At 36.1% G+C, this 12475-nt stretch overlaps 1 protein-coding gene across 1 annotated transcript in view; it reads right to left on the reverse strand.

Moving 5' to 3' along the window:
- LOC123546771 (uncharacterized) overlaps window positions 1–12475 on the reverse strand; it is a 71657-nt gene that overhangs the window by 34012 nt on the left and 25170 nt on the right. The window contains exons 3-4 of the mRNA XM_053524059.1: window positions 2497–2553; window positions 1952–2168 (exon numbers count right to left, since the gene is read on the reverse strand). Coding sequence (XP_053380034.1) covers window positions 1952–2168; window positions 2497–2553 — 274 coding nt within the window. The remainder of the gene's footprint in view (window positions 1–1951; window positions 2169–2496; window positions 2554–12475) is intronic.

Below are 12475 nucleotides of genomic sequence, written 5' to 3' on the forward strand. Positions count from 1 at the left end.
TTAAATTGATTGCAAAATGACGTCTCTTATCGTGTTCACAACAAATTTGGACAGAAGGACGGACGACGGACGGATGGACAGACGACAGGCGATCACAAAAGCTCACCCTGTCACTACGTGACAGATGAGTTAAAAATAACATTGATAGTGTATGCAAAGCTTAATTTATAACTAAAAGATATGCAGCAACATTAATTTCTTAAAATAACTTCCAGTTATTTCAGTGGTAGTACACATTATGCTGTGTCTATCTATACTTAGTGAGTAATATTTCAAACTTAATGCACAGTACTGTCAACAGACATAAACTTATTCATTTCATGTTTACATAAACTGTATGAATTAATAGTTTGTACGTTCAATTATAAAATATGGGTCTAGTATGCCTTTAAAACCTGTACCAGTCAAACCCTGAAAATAATTTTATGCTGTAAAGCATCAATGAATTCTTATGTATCACACAGGAACATCAAGTTTGTCTTATGATTTTGACGTCATTTCCTTCCAAACATATGTTATAAATTTATGCATTCTATGGCTGATGTTTATTGCATTAACCACAATAGCAGATTATTTCAATTTACCATGTTTTCTTTTGTAAAAGACATATCAGTTTGTAGATACTTGTCACCCTGTCAGTGGGAGTATACAATGCAGGCATACAGACACTAAATAGGAAAATGGCGCGAAAAAAAATGGTAGTCGCATAATGGCTGATACAAATAGTCCTCAGTTATTTTGCTCTGTAGAGCTATTTTCCTTATTTTCTTTGCAATTATTTGGCTAAAATCATATGACATAATTATCTATGCTTGACATGTAGGTAGCATTTTCATAATGAAATAACAACATGACAGAATTTTTCATGGAAACTTAGATCATACACCACCACTACAATTTGGGGTGTCATTTTTAGCTGATTTTGCAGTTTGTTTGTTTGACTGAAAATATTTTTCTTGCATCAAACATGACCCCAACTTTTCTTTTGATTTTTATTCAGCACTGACAATATTCTTCAGGAAAATGTAAGTTACAGACACTTAAAATGGGTCCTGATGTGTGCTGCGGCCATTGGAAATATGTCAATTTTATATAGAATAAAGAACAGCTATTTAGTGTGTTGTAACCTGCAGATGTCTCACACACCAGGAAGTGTGCTTCAAATTGTTTATATTTGGCACACCAGTTGATAACACTAATATCTGCCTCATGCTACTCATATATGTTTATTTCAGTGCCAATTTGTTACTATCTTTAGCAAAATATGCTAATATAAACATAATTTTCACTAAAAATTATAAACAAATGACTTCAATTAAACCATATTTCATAAATACAATACACCACCACCTCTCCAGAGCAAACACTGCTTGAAAGACTAAAATGTATTTGAGCCGTGCCATGAGAAAACCAACATAGTGGATTTGTGACCAGCATGGATCCAGACCAGCCTGCGCATCCGCGCAGTCTGGTCAGGATCCATGCTGTTCACTAACCGTTTTTATAATTGCAGTAGGCTTTAAAAGCGAACAGCATGGATCCTGATCAGACTGCGCGGATGCGCAGGCTGGTCTGGATCCATGCTGGTTGCAAAGCCACTATGTTGGTTTTCCCATGGCACGGCTCATTTGCTGTAATGAGGTTGTAGCTCTAGAGATCAATGAAATGAAAATATCTGATGTTAAAAAGAGCTATTTGCTCTACAGAGGTGTCATTATACAGATGTTGTTGCTCTGGAGAGATTAATTTATCAAGAATTTTATCAAAGAATGAAAATATCTGACGTTATAGTGAGGCATCTGTTCTACAGAGGTGTCATTATACAGAGGTTGTTGCTCTGGAGAGATTAATTTATCAAGAATTTTATCAAATGGGAATGAAAATATCTGATGTTATAAAGAGCTTTTTGCTCAACAAAGGTATCATTATACTGAGATTGTACTGTGCTCACTTTTGCTCCTGTAAGGCATTACATTTCACATCCCCGAGGTCACTCTCCGTGTAGTTTGACATTATCATACAGCCTTTATCTCCGAACTCCAGTTCCTGAGCCATTGGCTTGATTGTGATAGCGAGCATGTAACGGTCCAGTTGATTGAGCAGGTATGTGATGAGAAATACCAGCAGCGCATAAAACTGGTACGGTCCCACTTTCCTGAGAAACATTTCTGAAATCGCACAAAATCATATTCTTTTAAAACAAACATTTTTGAGAATGAACTGAAGAAATCTAAGAAAACTAGTTCATGGTTCGCTTCTTCATGAAACATCACCATTATACGATGTACATTTTTTTCTGGCCTGTAATTTAAAATTTAATTATAAGCTAAAACACATATTCGTTATCTTAAGACTGCACATTAAATAGCTGGTTTACTAAGTGAGATAATGACTAATATATTCAGGACACTTTTAATAAATGAGTTTTTCTACATGCCAACATAAGCAAAACAGAGACATTACAGATATATTGCTGCTAATGATAATTTAACTTACTGTCCTCTGGTTGTTCAACCTTAACTTTTGGCACAAGTGGCTCTTTCTCAGCAGAGTCTGAAAAGAAAAGGAAAAGATTTTACATAAAATTGTTCTAAAACTTATCAAAGATATATAACTCCGAAACTGTATAAACTGTCATTCTGTCATTAAATGTGGTCGAAATCAAAAAACTAAAGTGCACAGTTTGATAAACTGACATTTCAGAGCCGTAACTTTTCTAAGACTGTATGCAGACTCATCATGCTCAGCTTTTTTCCCAAGACTGTTTAAACGCCTATAGCATGTTCCTTTTTTTAAACAAGAGATCACAGAGTGATCTTGGCGCCCACCAATGTGCCATTTTTGAGTGTTCCAAATTTCAAGACTAAATGACTAGCTCAAGGTCAAATTTCATTTCCGTACACAACACTGTGCATGTGGTCCAAATTCGAAAGCTGTAGCTTGAGAAATGTGAAAGTAGGTCACTAGATCAATTTCAAGGTCAAAGTTCTTTGTACACAAAACTATGCATGTGCATCAAGTTTGAAGGCTGTAGTTTGAGAAATTTGCAAGTAGGTCACTAGGTCAATCTTAAGGTCAAAGTTTATTTTGGTACACAAAACTATGCAAGTGGTCCAAATTTGAAGGCTGTAGCTTGAGAAATGTGAAAGTTGGTCACTAGGCCAAAATCAAGGTCAAATTTTATTTCGGAACACAGAACTATGCATGGGATCCAAATTTGAAGCCTGTACCTTCAAAAATGTGAAAGTAGGTCACTAGGTCAATGTAAAGGTCAAGGTTTGTTTTGGTACACAAAACTATGCATGTGGTCCAAATTTGAAGGCTGTAGCTTGAGAAATGAGAAAGTAGGTCACAAGGTCAAAATCAAGGTCAAATTTCATTTCAGAACAAGAAACTATGCATGTGGTCCAAATTTGAAGCCTGTACCTTCAAAAATGTGAAAGTAGGTCACTAGGTCAATGTCAAGGTCAAAGTTTTTTTCAGTGCACAAAACTATGCATGTGGTCCAAATTTGAAGGCTGTAGCTACAGAAATGTGAAAGTAGGTCACTAGGTCAAAAGCAAGGTCAACTCATGTCAAGGTTCATCTTGCCACTCAAAACCATACATGTGGTCCAAATCTGAATGTTGTAGGTTATTGACAAGAAGATTTTAAAAGCTTTTCCCTATACAAGTCTATATGAACCATGTGACCCCCAGGGCGGGGCCATATTTGACCCTAGGGGGATGATTTGAACAAACTTGGTAGAGAACCACTAGATGATGCTACATTACAAATGCCAAAGCCCTAGGCTTTGTGGTTTGGACCAGAAGATTTTCAAAGTTTTTCCCTATATAAGTCTATGTAAACCATGTGACCCCCGGGGCGGGGCCATATTTGACCCTAGGGGGATAATTTGAACAATCTTAGTAGAAGACCACTAGATGATGTCACATACAAAATATCAAAGCCCTAGGCCCTGTGGTTTTGAACAAGAGGTTTTTCAAAGTTTTTCCCTATATAAGTCTATATAAATCATGTGACCCCCGGGGTGGGGCCATATTATACCCCAGGGAAATAATTTGAATCATCTTGGTAGAGGACCACTAGATGATGCTTCATACCAAATGTCAAAGCTCTAGGCCCTGTGGTTTTGGACAAGAAGATTTTCAAAGTTTTTCCCTATATAAATCTATGTAAATTATAGAAATAAACAAAGGGCCATAACCCATTCAAACATTACTGAACCAGTCTGATTTTCAGGGGGACACTACTAGGGTACCAATACATCATTTTGACAAAGTTTGGTCAAAATCCCCCTTGTAATTTCTGAGCAGATGCGATAACGAGAAATTGTTAACGGAAGGACGGACGGACGGAATGACGGACGGACGGAAGGACGACGGACCACGGACGTGATTTGAATAGCCCACCATCTGATGATGGTTGGCTAAAAACAGCATAAACAGTTAGCGTTCTCTACCCTTTTCAAGATCAAATAAAACTCTCAAAGCTCTCTGCCTTTTTCAAGACTATATGTATCAAAAGTTCAAAGCTCTCTGCCTTTTTCGAGACTATATAATCAAACAGTCATGGTTCTCTGTCTTTTTCAGAACTGCATGTAAACATGTCAAAATGTATTTTTCAATTACAAATATTAAACACTTGTGGCTCTCTACCTTTTTCAAGATTGTATAAACAGTCAGGGCACTCTGTCTGTGCAAGACTGCATAAGTAGTCTTATATAGTGCTCTGCCTTTTCAAAATGCATAAATAATCATGGCTCTCGGACGTTTTCAAGATTTGTATACCGGTATATAAAACAGTCAGGGTGCTCTGCCCTTTTTAATCAAGATTACATGAACAGTCAAGAGTCTCGGCCTTTTTTCCAAAATTGCAAGTAAAGCTTCAATGTTCAGTTAATTCTGTAACAGATTGCAATAAATGGTCATTTCAAGTTTGCATACAAAGTTCATATTAATATTCTGCTTGGTTCAAGATTGCTAAACACAAGCATCCATAGTGCTTTAAATTTTGTAAGATTGCATAACAGACATGACTGTTTGCCTTTTTCAAGACTGCATAAACAGACATAATCCTTTGCCCATTTAAGATTGAAAGTGATTTCATAGTCCTTTGTCTTTTTTAAAACATAGCACTCTGCCTTTTTTTAAAACTGTTGTAAGACTGTTTTTATTCACCCATTAAGATCATACAGATATTTTAAATATACAATATTCTACATATTAAATAAAATAAAATTCAAATTTAAACAAAGTATCTTTAAATAAATAGAATGTGAATATATATATTCCTAAACAATCAAATGGTGTATATGACTTGCATCAACAAAACAGATAAATATCCACTAAAAAAATAGTGTATTTTCGTGACAACTATATAACATCTGAATCACTATTAACAATTCTTTTTATTCATTTATATATTTTACTGTATAATCCAAATCAAAAGAAGTCTTAATACATTCGATTGACTTCATTGCTTTGATTCACATAATAAAGTAAAAATTATATAAATATTTCTATGTCATATATTAAATATCAAATAATCTAATATTATACAAAGTATACCCTGTAATCAAATCCAATCCAGATAAAAGAAAGAAATCGCTTGATAAATATTAGCAAAAGTTATCTATAAAATCGTGTCTATAATTCATATGAAGCACAGATTTCCTAAGCAAAATTATAAAACGAAGCACATGTTCTGTTAATAAACTTTACAGACCTATACAGTGTTATCATCTGAATAACAGTTACTATATTTTGTGATTAAAATTTTTATCTCTCACTAAGTTGTGACCATGCAATTTTGAATGCCAAATACATAGACAGTGTGATATTGCTAAGGAAAAGTGAAATGCTGAATGTTGGACCATGTGAACTTTAAAGGCTTCATTCATGTTAATAGAACAGTTATGGTCCTACCCTAATTTTTGAGAAACTTGCAATTTCTTGTTTTTCCTCTATATTATCATTGCTACATTTTTTCATATTTTTAAACATTGCTGAATGTTTGCATATGTCTCTTTCATAGCACAAATATCCCAAACTTCTGTGTGGATATATAATCTATCTAACCCTACTGCCATAAATGACAATACCCCTAACAACTTTCAGGTGTTTGCTTGATTAGTTCACAGTCAGATCTACCTTGCAATAAACATACAGGACTGACTAGCATTACTGATCCTGCAATAATCATATATAAGGCCTAGCAAATACTAAAACAAAGACAAGAAACACAAAATTCGTATCCGAACTATGATTACCATGACTATTAGAAATTACATTCTTGAACCTGAAGGAAAATCTTTTTCTAAATGTAAACCACAACTTGAGGCAAAAATATTGAACATTAGCAAGAACAAACAATGGCCCAATATCAACCTGCTATCTGGGCTGCATTGTCCTATACACATGGCAAAAGCACATGGTCTTACATGTGACATATCATTAATGTTTACATCAATGTTTGTTTGCACCAGATACCAGTAATAAGTTTGATAAATTCAGTAAGTGAGTAACAGATATAGGTTGTATAAACTAGTACAATAAGTACATAATTCAGTACAACATCATTGTACTTATCCTATTGAGGATATGAAGCACTCTGAATAGTTTAAAGTCAAAGAAATGTTCTGAAACATCACAAACATGTGCCGACATTGTTCAAAACAAATCCGAGTGCATAAAAAACATATGTCTTCCTCAACCCCATACACAATGGCCTTCAAGAGGTAACTGGGTATGCCAATCACAGACTAATTATAGACTATTAGCTATATATTCACTGACCTTTGAACTTATGACTCCTACCACTGACAATAGTTCCATTAGATGAAATGGAAAATGTGGCCTCTAGGTCTACTGACCTAGTTTTTGACCTCAGATAACCCAATTTAGAACTTGACCCAGATTTCACAAACATTCTGACAAATTATCATGGAAATACAGACAAGAGGGCCATAATGGCCCTATATCGCTCACCTGTTATCATTGCACTTAAAGACAAGAAGGTCAAAAAATCATAATCAAGATCAATCAAAAGAAATTAAAAATAAATCTAAGTCCTCAGAAAAAATATCTAAGTCCAAGTCCAAAGGATAGGAACAACAAAGGGAAGAAATTTAACCAAAAAGAAAAAAAAATCTTACAAGGTACAGATATGTCAAAATACACCTAAAAATTGGAGGTACCATCCATGTTGTATCACAGAAAAGTGGTCTCGGTTTTTCCCTACGGCCAATAATAAACAAGAGGGTCATTGACCCTAAAGCGCTCACCTGTGTACAAAGCTTCAAGTGTGTTTGTATAAGTACAGAGTAAGGAGCCCATATTGTAACATGTCACAAACATTTTTGAATCTAGAGCAATAATTTGACCAATTACGCTAGAAATCACAAATCTGATATCACACGCCAAATATCAAGGCTCTAGCTATTATTGATTCAGTGAAGAAGATTTTTAAAGTTTTTTAAATAAAAGCCTGTAGTAAGTACATGTCAGACACAGGGACGTGGCCATTGTTTTGACCTTAGGGCAATAATTTGAACAATTATGGTAGCAAGCCAAATATCAAAAAGTCCTTCATAATATATCTCATTTAGTGATTTGCTCTTGAATAAAATCACTGTTTGTCATTCTGGTGCGTATTATTATATCACTCGAGCTGTGCCCTCATTATATTATTCCTTATTTTTTAAATATACAGAGACTGACTACTTTCTTCTTTGTTTAACTGGCAACCAAATCCAGCCATGTTAGAATGTGCAATTTATTTAATGGTAAATCGCTCAATTTTTATTTGAGATCAGTTTATTAACTGCAACTAGACCAGTACAACTGTGAAAACATGTTACATGTTTTCACAGTTGTACTGGTCTAGTGATGATGATGTACGACATAATCGGGTTTGTATTTTTCTATCATGAAATATTCCACGCATTGATTCTTTCTGCGACCACAAACCTTTTAATCTAAATACGTAAGTGCCCGGATACTCATAACTAACCAATACAATAACACAATAATCACAGTAATGCGACAAATATGCACAATCTATTTCCATGTACCGATTAAAAAGAAATTTGCTGAAAATATCCTTTATACGAGTTATCTGCCCCTGACAAAAGAAGGTGCGAAAAGTCAGTGTTCCATATCCAGATTCTAATTGACATAATCTTCAATCATTTTATGTTCATGGCTTGTCTCTACTAAAAAGTGCAATATCGAATGTTAGAATGTGCAATTTATTTAATGGTAAATCGCTCAATTTTTATATGAGATCAGTTTATTAACTGCAACTAGACCAGTACGACCATACAGATCCCATGAAAAAATTTATCACCTCTAGAGAGGTCACAAGGTTTTTCTATTATTTGACCTACTGACCTAGTTTTTGATGGCATGTGACCCAGTTTCAAACTTGACCTAGATATCATCAAAGTGAACATTCTGACCAATTTTCATGAAGATCCATTGAAAAGTATGGACTCTAGAGAGGTCACAAGGTTTTTCTATTTTTAGACCTACTGACCTAGTTTTTGACCGCATGTGACCCAGTTTCGAAATTGATCTAGATATCATCAAGATGAACATTCAGACCAACTTTCATACAGATCCCATGATAAATATCACCTCTAGAGAGGTCACAAGGTTATTCTATTATTTGACCTAATGACCTAGTTTTTGGCTGCATGTGACCCAGTTAAGAACTTGACCTAGATATCATCAAAGTGAACATTCTGACCAATCTTCATGAAGATCAATTGAAAAATATTGCCTCTAGAGAGGTCAAAAGGTTTTTCTATTTTTAGACCTACTGATCTAGTTTTTGACCGCAACTGACCCAGTTTCGAACTTGACCTAGATATCATCAAGACAAACATTCAGACCAACTTTCATACTGATCCCATGAAAAATATATGGCCTCTAGAGAGGTCACAAGGTTTTTCTATTTTTAGACCTACTGACCTAGTTTTTGATCATGACCCAGTTTCGAAATTGACCTAGATATCATCAAGGAGAACATTCTGACCAATTTTCATGAAGATCCATTGAAAAATATGGCCTCTAGAGAAGTCACAAGGTTCCTCTATTTTTAGACCTACTGACCTAGTTTTGGACCGCACGTGACCCAGTTTCGAACTTGACCTAGATATCATCATGGTGAACATTCTGACCAACTTTCATAAAGATCCCATGAAAAATGTGACCTCTAGAGCGGTCACAAGCAAAAGTTTACGGACGGACGGACGCACGGATGGACAACGGATGATGGACTTGGCGCGATCACAAATGCTCACCTTGTCACTTTGTGACAGGTGAGCTAAAAAGTTACTAAATAAGCTATTTATAGTAACATAAAAGGGAAGTAATTAAAAAAAAAATATTGTAAGTGAACAAAAGAAGGATCTGCCAAATAAAAACAAGAGCTCTGCAATGCAATGCAAATGCAGAGCAATATACACACAAAACAAAGTCATATGACCTTTGACCCCCTAAGTGTGACCTTGACCTTGAAGTGAGCCATCCGAAACATGCGCTCTGCACGTCGTTTCGATGAGGTGAACATTTGTGTCAGGTTTCTTTGAAATCCTTCAAGGGGTTCAAGAGTTACAGTGCGGAAGGGAAATTGCTAACCAACAGACAGACAGACAGATGGACACCGAGGCGATAACATAATACGTCCCTTCAGGCGTACAAAAAGGAATCCAGATCTTATGGTTATACAAGTTGTGTGCAAGTCTGGTTAAAATCAAATCATAAATGAAGCTGCTATTGTGCAGACAAGGTCAAAATAGCTAATTTTGGCCCTTTCAGGGGCCATAACTCTGGAACCTATTACGGGATCTGGCCAGTTCAAGAAAGGAACCGAGATCTTATGGTGACACAAGTTTTGTGCAAGTTTGATTAAATTCAAATCATAAATGAAGCTGCTATTGTGCAGACAAGGTCAAAATAGCTAATTTTGGCCCTTTCAGGGGCCATAACTCTGGAACCCATAATGAGATCTGGCCAGTTCAAGAAAGGAAACAAGATCTTATGGTGATACAAGTTGTGTGCATGTTTGGTTAAAATAAAATCATAAATGAAACCACTATCGTGCAGACAAGAAATTGTTGACGCACGCACGCACTGACGACGGACGAAGGGTGATCACAAAAGCTCACCTTGTCACTATGTGACAGGTGAGCTAATAAAAATATGGCCTCCAATGTTTTTACAAGGTATTCAGATGATCTGACCTTGTTAACTAGCTTTTGACCTTATGAACTTGACCTAGAGTTCATAGAGACAAACATTCTGACAAAGTTTCATGATGATCAGGTAGAAAATTGAGCACACAGTGTGAACTTTTTTTTTTTATAATTTGACTAGAAAACCTTGTATTTATTCTCAGATATTTCAAACTTGACCTAAACTTTATCGAGACAATCATTTTGACAGAGATTTATGAAGGTCAGGTAGAAAAGTGACCTCTAGATGGTTAAAATGTTTCCTAATATTTGGCCTAGTGATCTAGGATTTGACTCAAGATGACCCAGTTTCAAATTCTTCAGAGATTTTATTGAAGAAAACGTTCTTTTCAAGTTTCATTAAGATTGGACCAGGACTGTCACCTCTAAATTGTTAACAGTAAAATTGTTGGCTATATATAGATGACAGACCACACAGGTGTATCACAATAGTTCAAAACCAAATATTCGAACTACAGATAGACAAACTGATCAACAAGTAAAAATATTACACATATACAGCAATGTTAAAGTAGCTTTTCACTAGACAGCATACTAATTTTATTGGGCATGATAAGGCCAAAAATAAAAAAGGTGTTTCCTGTCTCCCGACCAACCTGAACCATTTCCCCCCGACCTGAAACTTTTTTATTGGTTTTGAGAAAAAAAATCAAAATTTGTTTCTATGGTTGCACACGTCGAGAGCAGTCGTAGAGAAAGGTACGGTAACGGTTATTATACAAGGATCAGGTACGGTAAGATACTGTAACGATTACTATACAGGGATCCAAATGGCAGTGCCCCTGCACAGTCATGTTTTGGCTCTATATTTTAAGCCATGCAAGGAAGGTTTGGTGAAAGAACTAAAAGTTTTAAGAATATATTCGAGCACTGTCCTTCTGTCTGACATATTCAAACAATATCATGTTGGTGGAAAAATGGCACAAGATTTCGTGGTCCAAGTGTCCCAAGACCTCCCCACGTCAGGCAGAAGTGGTCAAGAAACAAGAGGTTACAAAGTCTAAAGTATAAATTTCGTTGTGAATCTTGATGTAATGTAAACACTAACAAGAGTGCAAGAATGTCACAATATACGCCCGTCGCAGCAAATTAGCAAATAGCAGCTGTGTTTGCAAATGGAATCTTAACTTTGTGGTTGTTTAGTAATTATTGTAATTCTTTTGCTTTTCTATGTCCACAAAAAAGCTCCTTACCAAGTAGAGATACCTTAAATTACACCTAAAATTTGAAAGTAAGTCATCTATGTTGTACCACAAAAAAGTGATCTTGGTTTTTTCCTACGGTCAATTATAAAAAAGTTACAGTACAGGTTACTTATAGTAACAACTAAGGGAAGTTAATCTTAAAACAAGAGGACCATGATGGTCCTGAATCGCTCACCTGTCCCCACATGAACTGAGTATGACGTCTTTTTTCTATTATTTGACATAGTGACCTAGTTTTAGAGCTCATGTGACCTAGTTCTAAACTTGACCTAGATATCATAAAGATAAAAATTCTGACCAATTTTCATGAAGATCCATTGAAAAATATGGCCTCTAGTGAGGTCACAAGGATTTTCTATTTTTAGACCTACTGACCTTGTTTTGGACCGCACGTGACCCAGTTTCGAACTTGACCTAGATATCATCTAGATGAACATTCTGACCAACTTTAATAAAGATCCCATGAAAAATGTGACCTCTAGAGTGGTCACAAGCAAATGTTTATGCACGCACGCACGACGGACGCCGGACGCTGCGCGATCACAAAAGCTCACTTTGTCACTATGTGACAGGTGAGCTAAAAAACAAGAGCTGTCACTAATGGTGACAAATGCCCCCCGCAGCGCCTTGACCTTTGACCTGGTGACCCCAAAGTCAGTAGGGGTCGTGTACTCAATAAGTACTAACAGCATGTGGAGTCTGAAGGTCCTTGGTGCAGTGGTTCGCGGGTAAAGTGCCTTCATGCAAAAAGTTAACGTTTGACATGGTGACCTTGACCTTTGACCTAGTGACCCCAAAGACAGTAGGGATCCTGTACTCAATATGTACTATCAGCATGTGAAGTTTGAAGGTCCTGGGTGCAGTGGTTCGCAAGTAAAGTGCCTTCATGCAAAAAGTTAACGTTTGACCTGGTGACCTTGACCTTTGACCTGGTGACCCGAAAGTCAGTAGGTGTCGTGTACTCAATAAGTACAATCAGCACGTGAAGTTTGAAGGTCCTGGGTGCAGT

The sequence above is a fragment of the Mercenaria mercenaria genome, chromosome 15 (assembly GCF_021730395.1).
Source record: "Mercenaria mercenaria strain notata chromosome 15, MADL_Memer_1, whole genome shotgun sequence".
Classification (NCBI taxonomy): Eukaryota; Metazoa; Mollusca; class Bivalvia; order Venerida; family Veneridae; genus Mercenaria; species Mercenaria mercenaria.